This window comes from Canis lupus, chromosome 8 (assembly GCF_048164855.1).
Source record: "Canis lupus baileyi chromosome 8, mCanLup2.hap1, whole genome shotgun sequence".
NCBI classification, from domain to species: domain Eukaryota; kingdom Metazoa; phylum Chordata; class Mammalia; order Carnivora; family Canidae; genus Canis; species Canis lupus.
The window spans coordinates 60,591,140-60,618,840 of record NC_132845.1 but is presented as its reverse complement, the minus strand read 5'-3'; the positions used below and the strand labels follow the sequence as shown (position 1 = coordinate 60,618,840).

At 50.5% G+C, this 27,701-nt stretch overlaps 2 protein-coding genes, 1 long non-coding RNA gene and 1 pseudogene across 10 annotated transcripts; 3 read left to right on the top strand and 1 right to left on the bottom strand.

Moving 5' to 3' along the window:
* Positions 1-2,154: 2,154 nt before the first annotated feature.
* On the bottom strand, positions 2,155-26,939 carry TRIM72 (tripartite motif containing 72). Of its 7 annotated transcripts, none has more exons than XM_072836588.1 (8): positions 23,954-26,939; positions 13,415-13,574; positions 9,584-9,980; positions 6,296-6,391; positions 5,975-6,205; positions 5,466-5,488; positions 4,416-4,534; positions 2,155-3,464 (listed from the first exon to the last, which is right to left on the bottom strand). In XM_072836588.1, exons 2-8 carry the CDS (start codon positions 13,570-13,572, stop codon positions 2,890-2,892), a joined length of 1,599 nt encoding a protein of 532 aa, XP_072692689.1. In that variant the 5' UTR covers positions 13,573-13,574; positions 23,954-26,939; the 3' UTR covers positions 2,155-2,889. The 7 variants fall into 7 exon arrangements, with proteins under 7 accessions (XP_072692689.1, XP_072692687.1, XP_072692686.1 ...); XM_072836586.1 differs by lacking the exon at positions 23,954-26,939 and adding an exon at positions 23,012-23,182; XM_072836585.1 differs by lacking the exon at positions 23,954-26,939 and adding an exon at positions 21,679-21,830.
* On the top strand, positions 3,258-4,835 carry LOC140638748 (uncharacterized). Its single transcript, XR_012035718.1, has 2 exons — positions 3,258-3,675; positions 4,083-4,835. It is a non-coding gene; the product is annotated as an uncharacterized lncRNA (long non-coding RNA).
* LOC140638747 (ORM1-like protein 2 pseudogene) lies at positions 18,420-19,133 on the top strand (annotated as a pseudogene).
* LOC140638746 (apoptosis-associated speck-like protein containing a CARD) lies at positions 20,501-22,312 on the top strand. Of its 2 annotated transcripts, XM_072836596.1 has the most exons (3): positions 20,518-20,944; positions 21,228-21,281; positions 21,796-22,312. In XM_072836596.1, exons 1-3 carry the CDS (start codon positions 20,671-20,673, stop codon positions 22,053-22,055), a joined length of 588 nt encoding a protein of 195 aa, XP_072692697.1. In that variant the 5' UTR covers positions 20,518-20,670; the 3' UTR covers positions 22,056-22,312. The 2 variants fall into 2 exon arrangements, with proteins under 2 accessions (XP_072692698.1, XP_072692697.1); XM_072836597.1 differs by lacking the exon at positions 21,228-21,281 and having other exon boundaries at positions 20,501-20,944.
* Positions 26,940-27,701: the final 762 nt, after the last annotated feature.

The window sequence follows — 27,701 nt, the reverse complement described above, 5'->3', positions numbered from 1 at the left end:
AACCTCTCAGCAGCCAGTTGCTCTGGGTTCCCAGAGTCTCCATGAGGGGAAAGTACTAAAGGAGAAGATTGTGGTCTTTGGAGACACAAGTGCTGGAGGGACCCAGTTCTGTGTTCCCATTTCAGCTTCCTACATCAACAGGGAGATTCAGATGGGCCTATCTGTGGGCCTCATAAGCCTCGGAAGGGTCAGGCGGCCACCATCCAACAAGGAACACTCTGACTAGACAAATTTGCCCCATCATGACAGCCTTTGCCTCAGGGACTCCCCTCTCACTCTGTCAGCCAGAGGTCAGCTCACAGAGTTGTTTCCCTCAGGGCACACAGCTCGAGCCAAGGTAAACTTCTGTTGAAAGAACCTGCAGCGGTAGCCCTGGAAAGAAATCTTCCTGATAGAAATCCAACAAAGCGGGGCAAAGACAGGGCAGCAGCTGAAGAACCATGAGATCTACCCCCACGTCGGTGCAAGCAAGCTGCCATGGGTGGATGGGGACACAAAGGTAGGCCCACGCTGGGGACACACAGTGCTCCCTGCACGGGCAGCTGGTAAAAAAAGTCCCCACCACAAATAAAGTGGAAAGGAGAAAAAAATGAGTGGGAAATATCAGAAAGGGAGACAGGACATGAGAGACTCCTAACTCTGGGAAACGAACTAGGGGTGGTGGAAGGGGAGGTGGGCAGGGGGTGGGGGTGACTGGGTGATGGGGACTGAGGGGGGCATTTGATGGGATGAGCACTGGGTGTTATTCTATATGTTGGCAAATTGAACACCAATAAAAATAAATGTAATAAATAAATAAATAAATAAATAAATAAATAAATAAATATCCCCACCACTGTCAGGATCACTTGCCCCCAACCTTCCCTCCCTCCCTCCCTCCTCACTTGGGGTCAGACTGACATCACAATGTGACAGCCCCATTTGCTCCCACATGGGCATCTTCTGTCACAAAACCCTCACACACATAGCGCTGCCTTGGCACCTGTTTCTCAGAGTATGCAGTTCCTCAGGAAGGGGTGCTGGGCCCTCGGACACCGCAAGGCCCTTACAAGGAGTGCATTGGGATGCCCCTTGTAAGGATGCTCTGAGATCTAGAGAGGACAGGAGACAGCGGTGCTTAGGGAAACTCCTGTGGGATGAGCCGGAAGCAAAAAAAAAAAAAAATCTGTGACAGAGACTTCTGTGGCAGCGGTGCAGGAAGCCCAAGAGTTAAGTGGGTCCAGAGTGTACATGGATGCAGGGCAGGGCCACAGGAAGAGGCTGGGGAAGAGAAGGGGATCTCAAATGCTGAACCAAAGATCTAGGGCTTTCTCCTGCAGGCAACCAGGAGTTGGGTTGCAAGTTTTGAGCAGTTGGATCCCATGAGCACATTCATGTTTTTGGAAAGATGGGATGAGTCAAGACTGAAAACCAGGTGGACAAGAAGGAGGTTACGAGGCCCACGGATAGGTGATTTGTCCCTTCACACGGATTTAATAGAATAATCTCTATATATAATTGTCTCTATCAATGCTGCTGGATTTTACATCCAATCAACCCTTTTACTTTACTTTCTAGCATAAAACAGCTTCTCAAATTAATCCTCTTTTGGGTGTCCCAGAGCTATTCTTCAGGAAACACAGCAAGGAATGTCCCCCAGCCAGATCTTGAGGCCTTTCTACCCCACCCATGCCTTCTTTTCATTCTATCTCCCAAGAAGATTCCCATATAGGCATCTGTTTCCAGGAGTCTCCAGGCCCTTGCACACATCAGCAGCTGCATCCCCTACAAGGGAGAGCTAATAGCCCCACACCATCATCTTCTCCCAGGATAGGAGGGGCAACAGCCTCCAGTCCCACCTCCCTGAGTTCCCAAAGGCCTCTCCTGCTAATGAAGAGGGACTCTCAATCTGGGCCTCAGTGGTTACTCCAGAGCCCAAGAAATGCGTCTTTGAGCTAAAACCAAAGAAGGTGTGAACCAGTGAGTAGGCAGTGAGGGGCCATCCCCAGAGAGCAAGAGGAGCTGGTTGGGCAGGGGGGGGAGCCTTCTATTCTCCACAAGCAGCAGGGCCCATCCTGGGATTAGCATCAGGCTCTTTCTCTTGGTTGGCAACTTGGGGGATTTCTTCGATGTCCAAGACACTCAGTAAACATATACTCCAGAGGCAAAGGGAAGTAGTTGGAGGTCAGTTTATTCACTCAGCATGGGCTCTGGCAGTTTTTAAATGGGTGTTGAATCTCCAGAGGAAGATAGTGTGGGTTTTCTACTCCTGAGAGCTGATAGCTATCTGATAAGTGAGTCTATGTAACAGAGAGCCCCCAGAGCAGACTGTGGTGCCTTAAGGCCATGGTTCTCCAGGTGATCTCACTTGTAACCCACAGCAACAGCATGTCCCCAGGAACTTGTTAGGAAAGCAAACATTTTGGTCTGCCCCCAGACCCAGTGAACCAGAAATTAGCACTCTGCTTTAACAAGTCACCATGACATGCTTTGAAAAAGCTGTGTTGATGCACGCCCAGGTTGGAGAACCGCTAAGGGAAAGATCTTTCCATATGGTTGAGTCTGGACCCCCTCTTCCAAGGCCGCCAAGAAGGAGGGGATGTGAGGCTGAAGGGTCTCCTTGCTCGACAGAGTTCTTCCCCCCTAGACCCCTGACCCTTTTCATTCCTTCCCTCAACTTCAATTTCTTCCTGGAACCCTTGGGCCTCCTGGTTTCCAAACTGGGACTATCTCACTGACCTGACCTTAGAGCTCTGTTCCCCACAAACTCCACCCCCAACTTCTCAGAACTCTTGAGAGTCTCCAGTCCCCAACCCCTTGGCCCTGTCTTCAACTCTGGCAACCCATGCCTGCCCCCATCTCCTTCCAGGCCTGCAGGACCCTGCACCCCTCCCCAGCCCAGCCTGCGGCTCAGGCCTCCTCGCCATCAGGCCCCACCAACAGCAGCGGCTGAGCATTTTTGCCCTTGTCGTGCCAGCATACGTCGAAGAAGGGGTACACGGGCCCGGGCAGGCGCTCGTGGAAGGCAAAGAGCAGCTCGAGGGCGTCGGGGTCACTGGCATCATAAAAGGAGAGGACTCCGTCGCCGAAGCTTAGGTAGATCCCGATGCGCGTGGGCCGCCTCTCCGGGGTGCGCAGCGCGCGCGGCTCCTTGGCTTCGACGTGCGCCTCCAGGATCTTGCCGTCCCGCAGCCCGAGCAGCCAGAGGCCCTGCGAGGGGACGGCGTGCAGCCGGCCGCGGCGGCTGGCCTGGGCCGCGATCACGCCGAGGGCCCAGCGCGGCTTCTCGCCCACCTGCACCTCCCAGTAGTGCTCGCCGTCGGACAGCACCTGCTGCGCCACCACCGCCACGGCCTTGTCGAACTGGCACGGATCCTCCCCGGCCGGCGGCGCCTTCTGGTCCGAGCACTCCACGCGGCGACCGGAGGGAGACAGCACCAGGCTCGGGTGCGCAGAGCTCGGGTCAAAGGTCAGCTCCTTTGTAACTGCCAGGAGGGGAAGTGGTCAGGCCCTGCGTGGCTACACCCGTGCAAGCTTCTCCCAACCGAGGGGCCTGCGGGTCTGCTCTAACCACCCCCCCACACACAGCCCTAGGAGGTGAATCCCTCTCTGCTTACTGGCTTGGCCCAAAGCCTGTACCTCTCCGAGCTTCAGCCGACTCAGCGGGAAAACGAGGCCATAACTGCCTCCTTCCAAGTAAGGAGGATTAGGGCCATATGAGCATTTAAGTCCGTAGCTGAGGCCCCGGTCACAAAGCAGGAGACAGGAAGCCCAGTCCTAGGCAGGCCCCTGCCTCACGCTGCTGTATGACTTCAGCGGTCTCGAGCCCATCTCTCGCTGGGGTTAGTCCTGCCTTGGAAAACAGAGCCCCCTCCCCCCACACCTCCCCCCAGGCAGGGCTATACCAGCCATGTGCCCCTGTCCTAGAGTTCTGTAACCTGTGGCTCCTCACTGTGACCTAGCTCTCAGGGAGCAGAGGCAGAGTTCTCAGGGGCCTCCCCAGAGCCGGGCCACCAGAGTCAGTGCCTGGCCTCGGCCCGTCCCCAAGGTGCCAGCTCTGCAGATCCTCGGCCTCCAATTCCATTATCACCTCTGCTGTCCAGATGGGGCAGGAACTGACCAAGGATCACACAAGGCTCAACCCCAGACCCCAGCCTCCCCTGCTTGCCAGCAGCAGCAGCAGCTTTCCTTTCAGGAAGCAGAGTCATCACCACATCAGTCACCCACCTGTAAGCCCCATGCCCTCCAAGGTCCTTCTCTGAGCCCAGATGACAAGGGTAAAGGGGCAATGGGCACCTTCTCTGATGACGAGGGTAAAGGGGCAATGGGCACCTTCTCTGATAACTTCTGGGACTGAGAGGCTCCATTACGTCGCTGGGACCTGCCTTCAACCACACAGTTACAAACGTGAACCCAGAGGTGGCCTCTCCCAGTACCTGGCATCAGAGCCCGGAACATCTTCCTCCACACCTGGAATTTGAAGTCATCTGAGATGACAGGCAGCTGGATGTCCAAACGGGCAGGCGGTGGTGATTCTGCCAGGATCTTCTGTAGCCTGGGGGCAGGGGGTGGGGAGTGGGAGCTGTCTGTGGATGGACTTCCTGGAGGAGGCATAGGGTAGGGGCAGGGCAGGAGGTGTTACCCCAAAGAGAGGAGGACAGGGGTCATGGTAGGGTTCCAGGCTCTCTCCTGCATCACAACCTGGCTTACAACTCTGTTGGAGTTTCAGTTCAGAAAGATGAAAATGTTCTGGAGGGAGATGGCAATGATGGTGGCAAACCAGCATGAATGTACTTAATACCATCGAATTTAAAATGTACACTTAAAAAATGGTTAAAAAGGCAAATTTTACATCATGTATGTTTTACCACAATTTTTTTAATGTATTTACTTATTAAGTCATCTCTACATCCAACATGAGGCTCAAACTCACAACCCCAAGACCAAGAGTCACTCACTCCACCAACTGAGCCAGCCAGGTGCCCTAACTTTTTTTTTTTTTTTTTTAAGAAGAACATTCTGTGGGGATAAGATTCAAGCTCCATAGCCCTCTGTCTGCCCTCACCCACCACACCGGCTTCATCTTCCCTCCCTCTTGCCAGTCTTGGCATTGGTTCTTCCCTCTGCCTACAGGGCCTCTTCCCCCAACTTTTCACCTCACCAATTCCCATCATTCCTCCAGCGCCCCACACAAATGTTCACTCCTCTAGGAAGCCTGCCCAGTACACCCTGCCCTTCATGACTGCACCTGCACAGAGCACATACTCATGCCTGTGTCCCCACCCACATCCATCCCCAGCATCAGTCTGGGAGATCCCTGAGGAGGAGGACCAGCTCAGGTTCATTTCTGTGCTCAACACAAATGCAGGGAGATTGTGGTGGACAGAATAGGGGTGTACAGGCTGTCTGGGATTAGAGGGTGAGCCAGCCAGTGTCCCTGAAGACTACAGAAAGTTGGGAAAAGGGGTAGACCACGTTGATCTCACCTGCTGGTCACCAGGCAGTATTTCTGGAAAGAGAGAGAAAGAAATGGAGGTGAGGCAGGGAGGGGAGACAGTGAGAACTTCTGAGGATGGGTGGACCACAGGGGATGCTAAGTGTGGGGCCAGAAAGAATCAGAAAAGCAAAAATAAACCCAGAATGTAAAGCCAACCCTAGCCCTTTATCTCTGTGTGAACTATATAAATGTACCCCCTTTCCTCAAGAGACCAATTCCACCTGGTAGAAGGACTGTCCGAATAAACATACAAACCTACAACGTCTGTGACATGAATGGTGCCACTTAGATTCAGTGTCCTTGTGCACTGTCCTAAACTGCACAACCTAAACAACCATAACAGCAGTCATGGGGCCCAGTCTCCCTCGATGTGCGACCTGGCCTAGTCCCTGTCCCTCTCTGGATGTCAAAGTCCATGTCTGACAATGGGATGGGGTCTCTAGAGACCCCCTGAACCCTGGCTGAGAAGCAGAGAGGGAAGGTCATCCAAGTGCTCACCATGAGGAACTCAGTCTGTGGCTTGTCGGCCACCTCCTCCAGCACCTTCTCCATCTGACGCAACTGCTCCAGGTAAGAGTTCAGGCTCCCCAGCTCCCGCCGCAGGGCAACCCCTGCCTCTCCCCGCACGCGCTCTGCCTCACGGTCCAAGGAGCCCTCCAGTGCAGCCAGGAACACCCGCATCTTGCCCAGCTGCTCCCCTACAGCCCCCCGGAACTGACGCACCATCTCCTGTGGGAGCAGACAGGCAAAAGGACTGAGCTGAGCGAGCCCCCCAGCCCCATGCCCAGTACCCAGGCCCTGCTGTGCTGAGCCCCTCACCTCCACTTCCATGAGCTGATGCTCCAGCAGAGCCACACTCTTCTCCTTGCGCATACATGCCTCCTGCAGCTGCAGTTTCTGCTGTGGCAGCTGTGTCTGGGGGGGTGAGGTACAAAAAGGTGATGGGGCTGATCCTTCCCCACACCTCCCACCCCAAACTTACCCTCTCTGGCTCAGCCTCAATGCCAGCTCCCCCTACAGCCAGGTGAGCATCTCAGCATTCCCCAAACTCATGTGCAGATCTCCAGGCCCTTGCTCACACTAGTCCTAATGTCTAGCATGCCTTACCCTCCCATTGTCTATTTAGGGAAGTCCTCCCTGGCTTCCCTTCCCAGTCCCATGCCCTCAGCAGTTAGCACCCCTGGCACAGGTCTTTGTGACAGTGACAAACACAAATGTGCTTTGGTGTCCTCCAGCAGAGAGGTACAGCACTGGCACACAGCAGGCCTCTCTGGGTGAGTGTAGAATGTATGAAGAAGAAATGCAACCTCCTCCTCTCCCTGGGCTTTACCCCATCCTTAAAAGCAGAACCATAGGGTGCCTGGGTGGTTAAGTCTGCCTCCGGCTCAGGTTAGGGTCAGGGTCCTGGGATCCAAGTCCCACACTGGGATCCCTGCTCAGCAGAAAGTCTGCTTCTCCCTCTGCCCTTCCCCCTCTGTTCATAATCTCTCTCTCTCTCTCTTTCTCCTTCTCTCTCTCTCTCTCTCAAAATCTTAAAAAAAAGAAAAAGGCAGAACCATAGCAAAACACCCCAGTCAACCTTCCTGCACACCCAAGGGCTGTGGGGGCAGGCCATTTAATAATGTCTGCTGTGTTGGGGCACCTGGCTGGCTCAGTCCATAGAGCACGCGATTCTTGAACTCTGGGTGGTGAGTTCCAGCTCAGGTTGGAGGTAAAGCTTACAAAAAAAGAAAAGAAAGAAAAGAAGAAAGGAAAGAAGAAAGAAAAGAAGGGAAGGGAAGGGAAGGGAAGGGAAGGGAAGGGAAGGGAAGGGAAGGGAAGGGAAGGGAAGGGAAGGGAAGGGAAGGGATGTCTGCTATGTCACCAAACACACTTGTGGGCTGGATCCTACCCTGGGCCTGTCAGTTTGTGAATCCTGAAATGCAGGTGTAGGGAGACTCCTAAGAGCTCTTGACAAAGCCACCCCTTTGCAGGGGAAAGGGATCGGAGGGTTCCAGTCCCGCCCCTGTGCCTTCCAACCTCAGCTTCCTCTTTTGCAGGATGGGAGCAGTCTGCCTCACTTCATTGGTGGTGTGACAAATCCGCGGCCTCCCCCCCCACTCCCCTAAGGGAAACTGAGAGACCCTCTAGGCTCTGGGGATGAGCGGAAGCCCCAGGATTGCACCACTGGGCTCATGGCCCCCTGGCCAGCCCCCAGGTCACGCTCCTTCCTGGGACGTTCTCCGGGGCCACGCCCGGCCTGCTGCAGAACAGGGCAGACCTGGTGGTTCTCAGCATGGAGCCGTCAGAGGTTCTGGGGCGACAGGACTAAGCCATGAGGAAGAAGCGTGACGCCTTCCTGGCTGCGCGGGGGCTGGGGAAGGGGGCGCGGCGGGGAACGACTTGACCACAGATGAGCTCCAGAAGTTCAAACTGAAGCTGGGGGGGAGCCGCTGCACAAAGGCTCTCAGAATGTTGCGCGGGGGCCGCTACGGCAGCCCCCAACCCACTATGCCTGGGACCCCAAAGCAGTCTGCTGCGCGTCATTGGCATGCAGGTTTCAGGCGGTCACGTCCGTCCCCCGCCCCCGGCAGATCCCGTTCGACCACTCTTGCTTGAGTCCTGGTGAACAGTCTCTGGACCCAGCCCCCTTCTTCGTGGCCAAGGACCCAGGCATTCAGCCGCGCCCCAGCCTTCCTGTCTCCTCCTTCAGATCCTTCCTTGGGTCCCTTCTTCAGAATTCCTGCCGGCGCCTCCCTGCGGTTTAGGATTGGACTAATGCAGATCCTGGCAGAAAGTATCCCGCCCCACCTGCCCCCTCAAGGCTCCTGGGTCACCTGGTGCTCTGTTCCATGTCATAGACTCTATTCCCTCTTCGCAGATCTCTCTCTCTCTCTCTCTCTCTCTCTCTCTCTCTCTCTCTCTCTCGGGACCAGATTGGGAGTTCTGGGGTTACCAGCATAGGTGAGCCTGGGTTGGGAAAGCTCCTGGGAAGAGGAAGCTCCTACACTGGTCTAGGAGACCACCAACTGGCCTAGGCAGGACTGGGCAAGGCAGGAGGGGGAGGGTCGCTGAGGCTGTGTCCCTGTGGGGGGAGTCCGGGGGCCTCAAATACCAGCTTGAGGACAGGGACATGCCCTCTTTAGAGGGGAGGGGGGCAAGCAGAAGAGCAGGGCAACGCTGATGTTCCTGGGTAAAGATAACCCGCTGAAGCACAACCCACCTATTCGCGAGAAGAGGGGGGCAGCTCCACCCCGGGGGCTAGTCCTCAGCCCCCCCCCCCCTAGAGCCCGCCTCCTCCCGCCCCCACACCTGTCGTTTATTGTTCCGAAGCCCAACAAATTTTCCCTGATGGACCTTCCTGGGCCTGTGTTAGACTCATACTCTCCTGCAGCAACTGCGTGTGATTTGCCACACGTCTGACCTGGGCGAGCCGGCGTGTGTCTGCGTCTCTATTTGCTAATGCCTGGGTGTCTCTTCTGGGCCCCCGTGGGAACCACGAACCTTGGGGTGCGCACAACTGTGTGTGGGCTCTGGAAGCCTTCCAGACTTCCAGCCCCATCCAGAAAAGCAGCCTGGCTCTGGGTCGCGGTGCCAACCTGGGCATGCTCACGGAGGTGCGTCGCCAGGCCGGCCTTGCCCTCCCCGCTGGACGTGCCCCTCGGGCCTACACAAGCAAGTTCTGCGGCTCGGAGCAGAACGTGGACCTCAGCGAAGCAGCCTGGCGGCCGCCCGACCCCAAAGGCCACCCCTCTAGTCCCAGCCTCCGGAGCCTCCGCCCAGCTGCCCGCCCGCGCCCCGGCCGCAGGCACGCGTTCTCCTCCCGGCTCAGCGCGCTCTGCCCGGAGGCCGCGGCCCCCGCATCCCCGGCCGCTCGGGTTCCCCAGCGCCCGCCCCTGAGTGCCGGTTCCAGGCTCGCCTCTCCGCCAGACTCCGCCTTCCGGGGCCAGTCCCCATTCCCGAGCGGCCTCGCCCCGCCCCCTGGAGTTCCCCGCTCCTCCAGGCGCCCCGGGCCCAGAAGCTCCGAATCCAGGTCAACGCGGCGACCCCAAGAGCGGCCCGACCCCGCTGCGGCCAACAATCCGGTCCCACCGCCCCCCGCTCCGCCGGAGGCCGCGATCCCCGCACCTTGAGGCGCGCGTGGGCTTCGGCGGCGGGCAGCAGGCGGTGGCCGCGGTGCGAGCCGAGCGAGGCGCACACGCCGCACACGAGCGCTCGATCCTGCTCGCAGTAGATGCTGAGCGGGTCTAGGTGCTCCTCGCAGTGGCCCTGCGGCACCTGCGCCAGCCCCTCCACCAGGCGCGCCAGCTGCTGGTTGGTGCTGAGCGCCTGTGGCCGCGTGAGTGCCTGGCAGCACGGGCAGGGCACGGTGCCGTCCGCCGCCGGCTCCCCAGCCACGCGGCTCAGGCAGGCGCGGCAGAAACTGTGGCCGCACTCGGCGGTCACCGGCGCGTCAAACAGCTGCAGGCAGAGCGGGCAGGACAGCTCCTGGTGCAGGAGGCCCGGCGCGGCCGACATGATGGACCTGGGTGGAGGAGAGGCCCGTCAGGGAGGCTCAGCGGAGCCACGAACTAGCCCCGGGCCAGACCAGATTGGGAGGATCCCCAGCCTATAAAGACGTCAAGTCTCAGACAGAAAGGGGCTCTGGTTCTGGCCAAGAGGAAAGGGGGACTCGGTTTCCATCCCCAAAGAAGTATCAGCTGCATTTCTCAGCCCCAGCCCCCAAAATAGTGGCTAACGGGGACCTTGTCTCATACCCAGTTCCTAAACACGAGTCCAGGGTGTGGTCTTAACCACTGACTTTCCCTTAGCTCAGCCTCAGGCCGCAGCCCCTGCCCCAAATTCCCCAGAGCCCCCGCCAGCTACCCTCCTACCTCTCCAGGATCCCCAGGCCTCCCCTCCCCCACATCTCCAGGGCCACAGGACCCACAGGACTCACAGGGCTGTTTGGAGATCTTGGGCAAAAAGAGACTCCCAGGAGGCCCACTCAAGGTCAAGCCTAGCCTTAGGGAAGACAGGCAAAGGACAAGCAGCAAGCTCAGAGCAAGGGCAGGGGACTCACAGGCGAAGCCAGCAGTGGACACCACGGGTGGAAGCACAGAGTGAATAGTAGATAGACCCTCCCAGACTGAGCCCTGGCCCCAGGACTATATTTAGTTGTCCTGCCCACACTTTGCCATCACTTCTGGAAACCGTTCTAAAAGTGAAGACTGAGTGGTCAGCGGGCAAGCATCACATGTCAAGGCCACCTGTCCTGGCCCATCGCACTGTCCCCTCCCTTGCTCAGCCTGGAGCCAGAAATCACAACAAGCGGGAAGACAGGGCCTCCCATACCACAGAAAAGACAGAAACGTTTAGGAAGAGTCTCTCCTTTCTCCCTCACCCCACCTCCACGGATTCCCCAGCCTCCCCCTTCCCTGCCTGTGGCCCTTCCCCAGCTTGTCACCCACTTATTCCCCAAGTTTATGGCTCTCCCAGGTCACACTGACAGTACCAGCTCCACCTGCAGGCGGACAGGACCTCAGCCCACTCTGAAAGGTTTTCTGCCTCCCAAAGTTGAGGGGAAGGTCTCTCCAGTGCCCAGCACAGGCCCTGGGGCAAAGTGGGCCTCCCTAAGTGCTTGGGAAATGAGTGATAGAGGGACAGACGAATAAATGAAGGGACTGAACCCATAGCCTGTAGCCCAGAAGCTGATTCTGCCCTGAGAGCTTTGGGCTTTTACACGCTTAGACTTCAAATCTCAGTTTAAACTGTATTCAGGATGAAAACCAAAGTCCTCAGCACTGTGGCCTACGAGTCCCTGCTGAAGCTGAGCTCATTCTCCTCTCAGCCCTCCCCACCTGCTCACTCCAACTCCAGCCTTGGCCTTCAGACTTGTCCTCCCCCCCCCATCACCGCACCCCCCCCCCCCCCCCCCCCGGCACCTGGAACACTCCTTCAAACATGGTTCCCATCCTATTCTCCCTCCAATCTTTACCCGGGGTCACCTTTTCAGTGAGGCTTTTCCTAACTCCCTGATTTTAACTCTCACATCTCCTTTCCCTGCTCTATTTTCCCTATAACATTTATTAACATCTGACAAGCAATATTTTACTTATTGCTTTTTTTTTTTTACTGATCTCTCCTACCAGAATATAAATTTTGTACACTGCTTGTCTCCAATTTAGAATAAAGCATGAGCACACTGCAGGTGCCCAAAAAATACTCAGTGAATGAATAAACACACAAGCTCACTGGGTTCTTCTCTTTTGGCCTCTCAGACACATTTTCTTAGCCTTTCACTGGATTTGTCCATTTCTCCCTCCCTCCATCACATTCTGAGGTTCTGCTTAGGTTTCAGTGATAATCTCCCTCTTTGGACTCTTTTTTTGCCTCTCTTGGGTTTTGATGTTCACTTTTATTAATTTTATCCCAAATGTGCACACGAGGTGTTCTGGATCAAAGACAGACTTATTCCATCTCTCCTAGCAAATAGTAAACATCTGGCTCCCTGTGCCCTAGGATGATAGGATGAGAGCCAAGTTAACTGCCCCATGAGGGTAGCCAGACACCCTAGAGGTGAGCAACAAGGGAGACTTCCTTTCCCTGCTTATCAAAGAGAAGAAAGCACCTGTTCCACTCCCCTGCTTAAAGATCTTCTCACTCCAACTCTTTGGCAAGTAACTAAATCTCCGCAGGAGCCAGGTAGCTCCCTACACACCTCAGCTCAAATCTTTGGGTTTTTGCTTTTGTTTTTGTTTTTTATTTCAAGAATATATTTCATTTAACCCAATGTATCCAAAATATTATCATTTGACATGTAACCAATATGAAAATTATTAATGCGGGGTGCCTGGCTGGCTCAGTGGGTAAACCATACGACTCTGGATCTCGGAGTCATAAATTCAAGCACCATGTTGGGCGTAGAGCTTACTTTTAAAAAATTATTAATGAAATATTTTACATTCTTTCATACTAAGTCTTTGAAAACAGGTATGTATATTATACTTAGAGTACATCTCATTTTAGACTAGCCTCATTGCACGTGCTCAAGAGCTGCATATTTATAGTAGCTATCAAATAGGACAGTGGGGACTCCTGGGTGGCTCAGCGGTTGGGCACCTGCCTTTGCCTCAGGTCGTGATCCCGGGATCCAGGATCAAGTCCCCCATCAGGCTCCCTGCATGGAGTCTGCTTCTCCCTCTGCCTGTGTCTCTGCCTCTCTCAGTCTGTGTCTCTCATGAATAAATAAATAAATAAGTCTTAAAAAAAAAAACATAGGACAGCACAGCTCTATCATCTTGATGATCTTATAATTGATTAATATGAAAGATGGTCTTATTAAGTCTCGTTGATGAAATATAGATTAACTCTCATGTGCTTGATCAAAATCCTAGGAAAATGCAGACTTTGGGGAGAAAAAGCAGAGCATTCTTGTATTTACATACAAAAGTTGTATTTATGAACTGAACCTCCCATTCCTTCTAATAATGTTAAATCCCAAAGCAGCGTCTAGATAAACAATGAATTGCATTTCAAAAGCATGAGTAAACTCTAAATATGACAAGTCTTTGGGCTTGTCTCCAGGTTCTGAAGCTCATTTCTTCTTAAACACGAGGCTCTTACATGTTGCCTGTTGGCCCATTTAGGAAGCTACCCCAGGCTTCCTGGCACCTTTGGGCTTAACCTAGGAACCTTGTACAGGCTATCATCATTTAGGCCCCTGAGGAAGAGATAAGTTTTATTATTCTTTTGGATCAGAGCAACTGACAACACAAATGACTACAGATTTTACCCTCAGGATATTGAAAGTCTCAGGAAGCTACTAGAGCTTTTTACCAGAACCCTGAGAAACCCAGGGGAGTTTGATTTCCCCAAACAGGAGAGGGTAGGGATTAGAGTGTATCTGGAGCTCATCTCTGAAACCACAAACCACTTTACTTCCACTCAAAAAGTCAACATCCTGAATGTCGATCTCACCTGGAGTTTCCATCACTGCCAGGCTGAGGCTGAGGGTTATGGTCAATAGGATGTGGGTGCCCAGGACAGAAGATGACATCTCTCGCTGTAGATGGGCCAGATCTGATCTCTGACCCATGGAGGGACATTGCATGTCTACAGCCAGTTGGAGGAACCATATCTGGGAGAGGAGGAAATAAAGACTTGTGTTGCTAACTGTAAGATGGAACTCTATGAAGTCCCTGGGGCCCAGAGGCTCAAAGGGGGCAGCTTGTCCTTGTCCTATCATGCAGATCTTCCCAATGGCTGAAGTCAGAAATGCCATAGAAGGTGAAAGCTCCTTGTATTGGATAAATGCTGAAAGAAGGTGGAAATCCCCCAATCAGGACCAGAGCAAAAGCAGGTCCTGAATGCTGATGTCACAAACTCATGCTGGCTACTCTCAGGAAGATCACCTACCTTTCTGAATTCCAGGATCTTCAGCTACAATATGAAGATAAATAGGATAATAATACCATCCCTGTAGGGTTGTTATGAGGATTAAACTAGATATTATATTAAATAAATACCAGAGGGCAGCCCGGGTGGCTCAGTGGTTTAGCGCCACCTTCAGCCCAGGGTGTGATCCTGGAGACCTAGGATCAAGTCCCGCACTGAGCTCCCTGCGCGGAGCCTGTTTCTCTCTCTGCCGGTGTCTCTCATGAATAAATAAATAAATACATACATACATACATACATACCAGAGACAGTGTGCTGGCACCCAAGGGCCTATAAGGTAGTGACTGCCACCACCAGGCTCAAATCTTGACTCCACTCTTTCCTCATGTGACTTTGGGCAAGTCACTTAACCTGATTTTTTCATTTGTAAAATGGGAATCATGTAAGGATTTTTATTAAGACTCTTAGAGGCAGGGTACCTGGATGGTTCAGTGTTTGAGCGTCTGCCTTTGGCTCAGATCGTGATCCCAGGGTCCTGGGATCAAGTTCTGCATCAGGCTCCCTGCAGGAAGCCTGCTTCTCCCTCTGTGCCTCTGCCTCTCTCTCTCTCTCTCTCTCTCATGAACTAATAAATAAAATCTTTTAAAAAAAGACTTAGATTGGGGCACCTGGGTGGCTCAATCAGCTGAGTATCCAACTCAAGGTTTTATCTCATCAGGGTCATGAAATCAAGCCCCATGTCAGGCTGTGCATTCAGTAGGGAGTCTGCTGGAGATTCTCCATCTCCTTCTACCTCCCCCATCCCCTACCCACCCTGCCCATTGGCGAGTGTGCTCTCTCAAATAAATCTTTTTAATTTATTCATCCATGAGAATCACAGAGAGGCAGAAACACAGGCAGAGGGAGAAGCAGGCTCCATGAAAGGAGCCCGATGTGGGACTCCAGGATCATGCCCTGAGCCAAAGGCAGACGCCCAACCGCTGAGCCACCCAGGCATCCCTCAAATAAATAAATCTTAAAAAAAGAAAAAAGTCTCTTGGATTGTTATGCAGATTCAACAAGCTAATTCATATAAAGCTCTTAGAACAATGCCAAGCCCATAGAAAAATTCAATAAATATTGGCTATTGATATTATAACAATTTTTATTAATAAGTATTCCAAGGAATCTTCCCTACAACTCTGTAAGGTCAATAACATCATTCCTACTTTAGGGACTGGGAAACTGAAACTCAAAAACTTTAAAATGACCAAATCACTTACCATATGCCAGGCCTATTCCAAGCATTTAAATGTTCTTAATCTATTTATAACCTCATAATCTCATTTATAACCTCATGTAATAACCCAGCATTGTTCCTATTTTACATAGAGGCCATGAGGCGTGAGATTAAGTGGCTTGCCCAATCCTCTGGCAGTCTGTGGTCCTGGCCACAGAAGAAGCAATCTGGTTCCAGCTATCAAGGGTTACTTTTGTTGGGTGGGGAAAATCACACCCAGGAAGCATCTTACCACCACCAACAGCTCTGGCTCTAGTCCAGGGGGCAAAGGTGGGCCTAAAGTACCACCTGAAAGTTCTTTCCTTGCCAGGGATCAAAGTTTAAATCTCTTAGTACTCCCCCCAGAAATGGAGGTGTTGAGGGAGAAGGAATTATCATGGTTTCCCAAAGAGCTGCCCAAAGTTCCTACTCCCTACCTCCCCAAATGGAAATCACACTGGCAGTGTCCAGGAACAAGTAGGCTCTGCCCCTACCTCCCTAGGGGATCTTGCCCAAATCATTGCCCTTCTTGGGGTCCTGCTTCTCTCTGGGCTGATGAGGTGAATGAATTAATGTTATAGAATGTGGACCCCAGAAAGGGGCTGTGACCTCCCTAAGTCACACAACCAAGAGGATCTGGGAATCAAATCTGGCTGGGTCTGACACACTCATTTCCTGCTTTTCCCATTATTCCACAATCTTCTGAATGTACTTTGTAAGTTCTAGAGCTTTCTGCAAAGAGGAGGCAATATTATCATTACTATCATTGTAACATCAACCTTTCTAAGATGTTTGTGGACAGTCTGGAGGAGGCATGAATTTCCATATACATAATCTCTCCAAGCCATTTGTCAATGTTTGAGGAGAGTGGGAACATTTAAGATGGTGGTTGGAATTTGGGCCTAGGAGTCAGACGGTTCAATCTGTTCAATGTGTTTCCTCATTTACTACCACTGTTGGCTTCCAAAGCAACTTCTGAAAACCTGTTTTCTCCTTTGTAAGGTGGGATAAATACACACACCTCACAGGGATGTTGGGAGGTTTATTTTTTTTTTAAGATTTTATTTATTTATTCATGAGAGAGAAAGAGAGAGAGAGGCAGAGACACAGGCAGAGAGAGAAGCAGCCTCCATGCAGGGAGCCTGACGTGAGACTTGATCCTGGGACTCCAGGATCATGCCCTGGGCTGAAGGGAGGCGCTCAACTACTGAGCCATCCAGGCATCCCAATGTTGGGAGGTTTAAATGAGATTATGCATGTTAAGTGCTTATAGTACAGTGCCTAGAACAGTAAATTCTAAAGAATGAAAGCTATTATTACTATCTCCCACCAGCACTTATCATGCAGACAGGTCTCTAGAAGATCCTTAATACATCTATTTAGAACAAAATAGGGGCACCTGGGTGGCTCAGTTGGTTAAGCCTCTGACTCTTGATTTCAGCTCAGATCATGATCTCGGAGTCATGAGATTGGGCTCCGTGCTGGGCATGAAGCCTGCTTCAGACTCTCTCCCTCTCACTCTGCTCTCCCCAACCCACTCATACACTCTCTCTAAAAAAAAAAAAAAAAAAAAAAAAAGTGATTTATTTTTTAAACAGAATAAAATAGATTCTCGAAAGCCTTTCTTCCCTTCTGAGTTCAGAGTCTACAATATGTTCATAGAGCACATCCACCTGCCAAAAAGTGTCACTTGTTCTCACTGGGGTCCACTGGCTAGTGAAGCTTCTGTTTCTATGAAAGGAATAGCTGTCCTTCCAGCCCCTTGTCCCTTGGCTCCCTATGACATCCCACCAAAGGGATAGCTCTTGCTCTGAGATGTCAGACGAAAATCACAGCCTGATCTTCCGTGTCCCAGTCTGAATGTGTGAGCAGAAATGTGACTGGAGTTGGATGCCAGTGACAAGCTAGGCCCAGAAGGGTCCTGAGTGATGATATGCAAGAACGAGGGAAGATACAGTGTCACACCACCATGGCACACATTCTCAGTGCCATCACCCCCAGAACACCAGCTGTAAAAAGCCCATCCTCAAGGCCACGGCCATCTCATCCAAACATGGATTTAAGAGTTATAGAAAAATGGCCATGTAGCTAAGGGGTCCCTGCTCGATACGGGGGTTAAGTCAAGCAGTCGTTTTTAAAATTCCATGGTTCAAAAATCCAAAGCACTGGGATGCTCTGACAGGTCAGTCAGTTAAGCATCTAACTCTTGGTTTCGGCTCACGTCATTATCTCAGGGCCGGGAGAGAGAGCTCCACGTGGTCTTGAGTCTACTTGAGATTCTTTCCCCTCCCTCTCCCTCTGCACCTCCCCCCACCCCCTGCTGGTGTACACTCGCTCTAAAATTAAGATGGGGCACCTGGGTAGCTCAGTGGTTGAGCATCTGCCTTCGGCTCAGGATGTGATCCCAAGTCCAGGAATCAAGTCCCACATCATCGGGCTCTCCACAGGGAGCCTGCTTCTCCCTCTGCCTATGTCTCTGCCTCTCTGTGTGTCTCATGAATAAATAAATAAATCTTTAAAAAAAATAAAAAAATCTTTTTTAAAAAAGCATTTAATATTCTACCAATGTGAAAAGAGCAGGTTTCTATGATTCTAGATGCTAGGATTCTTTCATCATTCCATAAAGGCTGGATCTATGCCAAGCCCTGTGGTAGTTGCTATGGACCACAGTGGGTGCTCAAGGAGCTCTGAGTCTGGTGGGAAAACAGAGTGAACAGACACTGTAAGATAAAGGCCTCGTAAAGGCATCCTCCAGACATGTGAAGGAATAATTCGTTTTGCATAGAGGACAGAAAAGTCAACAAGGAGTAGACAGAGGACAAATTCAAAAGCTAGACAAACAACCTATATGACCCTCTTGGCTATATGACCTTGGGCAAGTCCTTTAATCTCTCTGAGCCTGTCTTCTCACTGGTAAAATGGGGTTACTATTTACAAAAAGGACTGTTGCCAGGCTTCAAAATAATGCATGTAAAAGATCACAGTCTAAAGAGGGAGCTCAAATTTTTATTATTTCAATGAAGTGACTCCTGATGTTGGGACAAGCAGTACCTCATCAAGTAGGCCAGAAAGGAAAAGAGGCCAAGCAGAGAACAGGTGGCACGTGTGGAAAGAAGTCCAGAGGCCAATGAGCTTAAAGGTGTACCCAAGGAGCTTGGACTTGATTCTGAGGGCACTGGGGAGTCAAAGGTTTCTGAACAGGGGTGGGATGAGATCAGTATGTGGGCTAGAAAGATGTAGCCTTTTGGCCACTGTGTACAAAATGAGCTGGAGATTCTAAAAGGATAAAGACCAGTGAAGAGGCACAAGAATAAACAACCATAACTGGGGAAGCCGCAGGATGAATGTGGGGGTGGCACACAGCGAAGTAAACCCCAACACTCGCGTGATGAATAGCCAGGGCATCTGGCTGGCCTACATCATCTTGGTAGGACTGCTGCATGTGGTTCTACTCAGCATCCCCTTCTTCAGCATACCTGTTGTCAGGACCCTGACCAACGTCATCCATAGTTTGGCTATGTATGTCTTCTTACATACAGTGAAAGGGCCACCCCTTGAGACCCCTGACCAAGGGAAGGCTCAGCTACTGACACTGGGAACAGATGGACTACGGGCTCCAATTTACCTCTTCCCACCAATTCCTCAGCAGCTCTCCTATTATACTCTACCACCTCCTGGCCAGCTTCTACACCAAGTATGATGCTGCTCACTTCATCAACACAGCCTCATTGCTTAGTGTACTGCTGCCTAAGTTACCCCAATTCCACGGGGTTCGTCTCTTTGGCATCAACAAATACTGAGGGATAGGGCTGGGGATAACACTGGACCAAAGGGCTAGAACATCCTTTCCTTCTCCGTATTGTCTTCTGTATCTTGAAAGCCTGAGAACCATATAACCTTTCCCAAACTCCAGGAAGAGAACAGATTGGAAAATGGGGCTCCCGGGGCCCAGCCCTAAGAGCAGATTTTTTTGAATCAGGAAAGGTGGGAAAGATAAGGGTTAAATCACTCTCCTTCACAGCAGGAAGCCATGTTTAAACAGCTTATTTGGTAACTGAGCAGCTTGTTTTGTGATTTTTTTCTTTCTACCCATACCACTTTCCAGCTCTGTTTTGCTGTGTATTTTCCTTATAATACTTTTTTTTCCAAAAAAAAAAAAAAAAAAAAAAAAAAGAACAAACAGCCATAAGCCAAGGAACACTGGCTGTCGGACCACAGGTGCCACCCATGGTAATACACCCGGACCATGTGCGGCAACATGCACAAGGATGGGGACTAGGTCCTGCTACCCTGCTGGAAGCTCTCCAATATAACATGCTGCGGGTAACACGGCCTTATTTATTCCTTCATTTAGTGAATCTTCACTGAGTACCTCCTGGGTATCAAGTACTCTCTTGATGCTGGGGATTCAGCAATGAACAAGACAGACAAGGTCACTGCCCTCACCAACCTCACATTCTAATAGGGGATGCCTGGAAGTGACATTTAACTGGAGACCTAAAGTCTCAAGAATATATCAGGCAAAGAGAAGAGATTTCCAGATCAAGGGGACAGCATGTTGAAAGGAGTCTACTCCTTTGCTGTGTGGCACATTTGAGGAGTGTGACACATTTGAGGAAATGAGAGGCCAGAGTGGTTGGAACTCCCTCAGATAGAGGGAGAACAGGGTGTGGCACCAGACAAGCCCAACGAGGCCCACAGGGACCAGACCAACAGGGCCTTCCCAGCCATGTCAAAGGCAAGTTAAGGATTTCAGGCACAGCTTGGGCTCCAATACCTACTCGTGCCACCTTTCACTTGCTCTTCTAGATCAAATCTCTTGGGCCCAGAGTGGCTCTCCACTCATGACTTTCCCTCAAGAAGTTTCTCAACCATTCATTACAAGTGTCTCATCATCACTTCCCTAGAAATTCAGCTCCTGGGACCCAAATCTGGCTGTCCCAGGTGCTAAATATCTGGCAAGGTTTCAGAGGCCATCAGGTAGCCAATGCTATGCTGAAGTATTTACTAAGAATTAGTGACTGTTAATGATCCCATTTTACAGATAAGGAAACTGAGGAACAGAAAAAGCACAGTTACTTTCCATCCTTTTTTTACACCTTTTCTCTCCACTATGTGGAATTTGGTAAGCTACAAGGTTCTAGCTGTTAGGATTCTAAGATTCTATGATGTGTGAGAGAGGATGCTAAGGCTCAGGGAAAATGTGTGTTAGCATTCTAGAATTCTAAGGTTCTAAACCTTGGTACTTCAATAAACCAGGTTCCTGGTCTGTGCCAGTTACTAGAAGTCTGGAAATGCAGGTGCTGCCCCACAAGCCCTTCTCTGCCCAGTCTCCCAGGTCCCACCTCACACATCAGCTGAGGATGCAATCCTGGCGCCCCCCAATGGCTGGACTATTCAGTCTGGAGACCTTGGTGGGTGGAAACCAATGGGGTAGTTGGGGCCCCTTTGCCACCGGGCAATGGGCTGGGGCAAAGGCGGGAATCGGGAGAAGGCGGGGAGTTCCAGGTCCCGCCCCGGAGCAGACTTCCTGCTCCACAGACATCCCGGGTGAACGACAGCAGCAGGGGACCCCAGAGCCATGGGGCGCATTCGCGACGCCATCCTGGATGCACTGGAGAACCTAACTGCAGAGGAGTTCAAGAAATTCAAGATGAAGCTACTTTCAGTGCCCCTGCGTGAAGGCTACGGGCGCATCCCTCGGGGGACGCTGCTGCCTATGGACGCCATGGATCTCACAGACAAGCTCGTCTCTTTCTATCTGGAAGAGTACGGTGCAGAGCTCACTGCGGTCGTGCTGCGGGACATTGGCATGCAGGAGACAGCAGAGCGGCTGCAGGAGACCTCACACAAAGGTAAGCACAACCCCTCCACACCCTGCAGGGGCCCAGATCCCTGTGCCTCCTCCTATACCCTCTCACTATACTAGCCCCCATGCCCCCACCTCAACGTTTGTCCCTAGGGTTCTTTCACTTTCTGTTCCTCATACCCTCCAAAATTAAAAAAGCTCCTCCTGCTAGGAAGGGAAGTTTCCCCTGCTCTGCCCAGACCTTGGCTTCCGGACCAAGGGGCCCCTGACCCCAGAGACTGGAGACACAGCAGTAAGGGCAAGGGATCACTTGACTAATTTCCTTACAGGCCACACTCCAGGGCCTGCTGGGATCCAGGATTACCAGACAGCAGCCAAGCCAGGTGAGGCCTTCACTCCCAGCCTCTCCAGCCACACCCCACCACACCCCAGCACTACCTGGAGCTGTGTCCCACAGCCAGTAACACTGGAAGAGCAAAGCTGGGCCTAATCTTCCTACCCACCTACACACCTGTTGGGCCACGCCTGGGGGGGGGGGGGCACCTGCTGAGCTCCAGGCTTAACAGATGGTAGGTAAACCAGGTGAGACCTTCACTCCCAATCTCTCCAGCCACACCCCATCACATACACACACCCACACACAGACAGGAACACTGGGAGAGCAAAGTTGGGCATACCCTTCCTACCCACTTGGGCCACACCTGGGGGGGGGGGGGGTTGAAAGGAAAAGAGAAAGTTATACTCAACCCACTGTATCTGTAGCACCTATGGACTGCCCACCTTGAGCCCCACCCTTTAGAGTTACAGAGCCAATTTCCGAAGAAAGCAGTGCTCAGCAGGACTGGGCCCCAGTATCCACCCTGGAACTGGCTCAGCTGCCCTCTTCCATTCTACCAGGAGCATCACACTTTGTGGACCAGCACCGGGCCGCCCTCATCACACGTGTCACAGAGGTGGATGAGGTGCTGGATGCCCTGTATGGGAAAGTCCTGTCAGAGCAGCAGTACCAGGCAGTGCGGGCAGAGTCTACCAATCCAGGGAAAATGAGGAAGCTCTTCAGCTTTGCTCCAGCCTGGAACACCACCTGCAAAGATCTTCTCCTTACGGCCCTGAGGAACACCCAGCCCTACCTGGTGGCCGACCTGGAGAAAAGCTGAGGTGTTTTCCCCAGCAGCAGCCCTGCATACAATCCCTGGCAGTTCCAGCCGACTCACCCCGAATCTCTTTATATATACACAGTACATGAAAATCCACCTTGGGGAGCACCTGGGTGCCTCAGTTGGTCGACTGCCTTCCACTTGGGTCACGATCCCAGGGTCTCAGCAGAGAGCCTGCTTCTCCCTCTCCTACTCCCCCTGCTTATGCACTCCTCTCTCAAATAAGTAAATAAATCATCTTCAAGAAAAAAAAAAAAGCCCACTCATATTTGTGTATTTTTTCCAATTCTAGCCTGGAAGCACATGCAGAGCTATGCTATGTATGTAAATGCTGCCGAGGCCAAGTGAAGCTGTACTTCACTGCCTGTTCCTAGGCAGCAGGCCCCCAAACACTTCATCCTTTCTGCCTCAGTCACCATGGATTATCCCCTCATTTACCATTTGGAAGCTCCTCCAGTGCTACCCCAGAGTCTGCCTTTGAGACCATAGTTAGCCAAAATAAAGAGGTATGTACAAAGGGTCTGGAACTGTAACAGGCCAGCTATGTCAGAGACATTTGACAACAAACGAAGTCTACATATCTTCTTTCACTTTTTCCTTTAGGGAAAAAAAAAGTAAAATTAGAGCACTGAAATTTTCAAGGAGAGACCGTATCCTCTAAACATAGAAGAGCACAAGAAATCAAGCATAAATCTAGGATTCGTTGTGGCACTGACTTCAGCTGGCTTAATTGTTCTCTCTGCTCCCTGCCACCCCCTAGAGGAGTTACAGGTTATACTTTGCCCAGAAAACAAGCCAACCACAAAACTAAAACTTTGGGAATGAGTCTAGGAGCAGTTTCTTCTCGATTTAATTTTTGCCTAAAGGGAAATAGTATTTTTCTCCAAGAAACAGCACTTAAGGAGCCTTGCAAAAGCTGTTGGGGAACCAGGATCCCAGGATCACATTCTACATACCTTTCGCACCCAGATTCTTTCTGGCTTTGAAGCAGGATGGAGGTAGGTAGGGAAAGCAACAAGCAGGTACACCAGACCAGTATTCTATTCTTAGGGGTTAGATCAGATAGAGGGGATCCAGGCATACAGGTGCACCATGAGTGGTTCTGCACCACTCACAATGATGCACCAGCTCACAATGAACTGTGCAGACTTCACTTTGAATCTCTCACCTAGAGGACACAAGAACTAGCAAATGCAGTGTTATGCCCCACACACACGCCCTTCTAAGTCAGTGTAACACATCCCTATCCTGATTTACTGGGTCACCAGTGCAACATGAGAAGACAGGGAGTTTGCTACAAGAGGAAGCTACTAAGGTAAGATGTGGCCACCATGAAGGCCACCCTGCCATCACATGGGACTAACTACTCCTAATGCTACTTGGAAAAGCAGAGCTTTCCAAAAAGAGCAATCAGTCAAACCACTGTTTCCTGTAGGCTTGTCCTTTAGCCAGCCTCCCCATAAAATGCTGAAATGCGTTCACTTATATGTTCTGCAAGGACTTTGCCATGTCCAAAAGAGGTCACCCTTCGTCATCCCTGTATCTTGACGTAAGGCGGTATCATCTTAACTAGAAAATAAATAATAAATCCTAACACATTCCACAAAGCCCCGATTTAATCAGTCTTGCGGATACTAGCTCTTCCAACTAACTTCCAAGACTATCATCCAGAGGTGTCTGGCTGGCTCAGTCAGTGGAGCATGTGATTCTTGATCTCGGGGTTTTGAGTTCAAGCCCCATGTTGGGCATGGATCCTACTTTAAAAAAAAAAAGAAAAGAAAAAAGAACGACTAATATCCAAGACTAATAACGTTTGTGCTAGCTAGCTCATCCAACTTACATCTAACCACCTTTTCTCAAGCTCACTGCTGCCACCTGGCTTATGCCTAATGTCTTACCTGCAACAAGCTTTTTATCTGTAGTCTACCTTAAAGGGCTGGTGTGATCAAAATTGATCGCGGAAGAACACTCATTTCTAACATTAGGACATCCGAACAGTTCTTTCAGCCTGATCTTTAAGGATTCCAACCTCTATCTTCCTTTCACATCTCCCAGGATTCCAGCAATATTTGCTCATATCCTATTTCCTAGGACATGCTGTCCCCTAACTCTGGACACCTTGAAACATACATGTCCTAACATGCCCACAGGCTGATCTTTGTTTGGACTCCAGTGATCCTTCCCAGGACCGTTGTCATAAAGCAAACCATGTTGGGTCTATTTTACACAGGACTGAGCCCTCATAAAAAGGCAAGCTTTTCAAGATCTGTACAAGTGTTTTGCATGCAAAAAGTAATCAATTGATAGCTACTGTGTATCTCTAGCGTCTAACAATTAAAAAAAAAACTCCACATGAAGATGCTCCTGGGTGACTGAGTCTCCCTTCAGCTCAAGTCATGATCCTGGGGTCCAGGGACTGAGCCCCACGTTGGGCTCCCTACTCAGCCAGGAGTCTGCTGCTCCTCCCTCTGCCCCTCTCCCCTGCTAGGGCTCTCACTTTCAATAAAATTCTTAGGGGAAGAAAAAAAACACGTGAAACTTTCTCAGATGATAGGACCAAGCTAACACTTTTCTTACACAACAGATATCCTAAGAGCAGTTACAGGGACACCTGGGTGGCTCAGCAGTTGACTGTCTGCCTTTGGCTCAACGCTGTGGTCCCAGGGTCCTGAGATGGAAATCCCACATCAGGTTCACCACCAGGAGCCTGCCCTTCTCTGTATTTATTCATGAGAGAGAGAGGGGCAGAGACGTAGGCAGAGTGGGGAGCAGGCTCCATGCAGGGAGCCCAATGTGGGACTCGATCCCAGGACCCTGGGATCATGCCCTGGGCTGAAGGCAGACGTTCAACCACTGAGCCACACAGAGGTCCCAAATAAATAAAATCTTAAAAAAAAAAAAAAAAAAAAAAACAATGCAGGCCTGAGGCAAAAGAAATAGTTCTAGGAAACTATTCTTTTAGTACTTCTTGGGAGCTTTTTTCCTTGGGGATACTGGGGTGGGAGGAGGCACAGGACAACTGAACTTTTTTAAGACTATTTTTTAGAGAGCAAGAGCAGGGGGTGGGGCAGAGGGAGAGAAAGAGAACCTCAAGCAAACCCCACACAGGGGCTCACAATCCTAAGATCACAACCTGATCCCAAAGCAAGAGTCAGACACTTTACTATGCCACCCATGCTCTGAAGAACTTATTTCTGCTTAAGTCTTTAACTACAACACATCATCATGGTCAAAGACACAAGTTCTACAGCCAAAGGATATAAACTCAATCCCTGCTCCACTTCACATCAGTTATGAGCCTATGGCCAGTCTGTTCCTCAGCATTCCCATCTTATAGAGATAATAGGATATAACTCATCACCAGCAACAACTGGTCCATAGCCAGTACACGTTAGTGTTAATACCTCCTCTAAGATGTTTTTGTTCCTAAGCTCCCCAGTGACTTAACATAAAAAACACCTTAATCAACATTTGCACTAACCACCAATCAACAGAAGACTGAAAAAATAACGGGCATCTGGCTGGCTCAGTTGGTGGAGCACGCCATCCTTGATCTCAGGGTTTTAGGTCTGAGCCCCATGCTGGGTGTAGAAATTACTTAAAAATGGTCTTTAAAGAAAGTTATTACTCGTCTCCTTGCAAACTTGAATATGCCCCTACCCAGTACCATGCCTGATACTAAGCCCAGAACAAAGAATTCTGAAAAAAGGCAAAACCTGTGCTATTTAGCAAAATCTTTAAGCAGAACTCAACCTTCCATAGGGTGACATTTAGCTTAGCTCCTAGCTAGCACTATTTATACAGAAAGCTTTACAAAGTTCCCCCCTTCACAGGGGTAAGGTAGAGGGAAATAGCAGAAAAAGAATCTCTAAAATTATAAACTAAATGTGCAGTTGAACAAGGAACTTCCAACACTGCCACAGAATCCATGTCCCACCTGGACCTACACAGTGAATTAGAATCCACATGCTAACAAAATCCCCAAATAATTCATGTGTTCAACTTAGACACATTGCTAGAGAGGATTTGGCTCCATCTCAGTTTGTTTGCAGAGGCCATCCCATATCAGGATGTACATGTACTTTTTTACTCAGGGAGACAGTAAATAGGCTGTCCTTCTCTGAAACTCTGGAAAAATAAAAATTAAAAACCTTTAAAAAGTCCTGTCAATCTCTATCAGACAAGTTCTCACTCCCTGAAGGCGCTACAGTTAAACTCTAAGGACACAAAAGTGAACAAGTTACAATGGAATCAGCTACAGGGCACTGGTACAATTGTACAACACTGCCACCGAGGTGTGTGCAGGATGCTACCTGGAATGCTTGGCTCCTGTTCCCCTCAATGTTTATTCTTCCCATACTCATCCCACTGAGGTTCCTCCAGAGCTCTACACTTAAAGCCACCTAATATGGTTCACACTGCAGCACAGAGAATCCCAAATCCTTAACCCAATACTTCCAGCTCCTCTCCTCTCCTCACACTAGTGGCTCTGAAGTGTTCTGTTAAAGGAGCCCTTCTGAGGGAACCTGGGTGGCTCAGTAGTTGAGCAAATGCCTTTGGTTCAGGTCATGATCCTGCAGTCCTGGAATCAAGTCCCCCATCAGGTTCTCCACAGGGAGTCTGCTGCTTCTCCCTCTGCCTAGGTCTCTGCCTAGGTCTCATGAATAAAATCTTTGAGGAAAAAAAAGACCTTCTTTCTGGGGTCCCTTGATGGCTGTCGGATGGACATCAAACTCCATCTCGGTCATGATCTCAGGGTTGAAGCCTCTGAGTTATAAGCATAGTCTGCATGCCATTCTCTCCCTCTGCCCCTCCCTCCCACCTTGCACTCAAAAGCACACATGACCTCACTCTAAGAATCATCTTTGAGGAAAAAAAAAAAAAAAAAGCCCTTCTCCCCGGCACTACAGCCCCAAATACATCACTGTCCGAAGAGCTGTGAGAGCACTATTCCCAGACCCAAACTCCTGCTCATTAAGTACTTTTCCCCTCATCTATTCCTGCCTCAATGAGGTTAGACTGGACAGCCTCCAAAAGTTTTTAATAGGATTTATTTGAAAAAGAGTGCTCACAGGAGCAGAGGAAGAGTTAAGGGGAGCAGCAGTTCCCTTGCTGAGCAGAGGCCAATGCAGGGCTCAATCCCAGAACCTAGAGATCATGATCTGAGCTTAAAGGCAGATACTTAACTGACTGAGCCACCAACATGCCCCCCGCCAAAAGCTTTTCTAACTATTAACACTATGAATCAAGGGCCCAATTATTTCTACAAGCCCTAAAGTCAATGTGCTGGCAAGATCCACTTGACATTACTTCTTTAGCTCTTAGGCATGCACCATTTAAGATCTTAAGTTCACAGAGAGATAAAGAGATTATTTTTAATACCTTAGAAGTCTAAAACTACTCCTAAATAAAAAGCTAAAGATAAGAAGGGGGCACCTGGCTGGCTCAGTCAGAAGAGCATGTGACTCTTGATGCCTGGGGACTCTTAAGCCCCACATTGTATGTACAGATTACTTAAAAATAAAATTTTAAAGTAATAAAGATAGGAGAAAGGAGGCTAAGTACTGAGGGCTCAAAGGAAGGAAACAATCTGAGTTCTGTAAAAACTGCATAGAAATGGTTGCAGATGGGACACCCCCCGCCAAC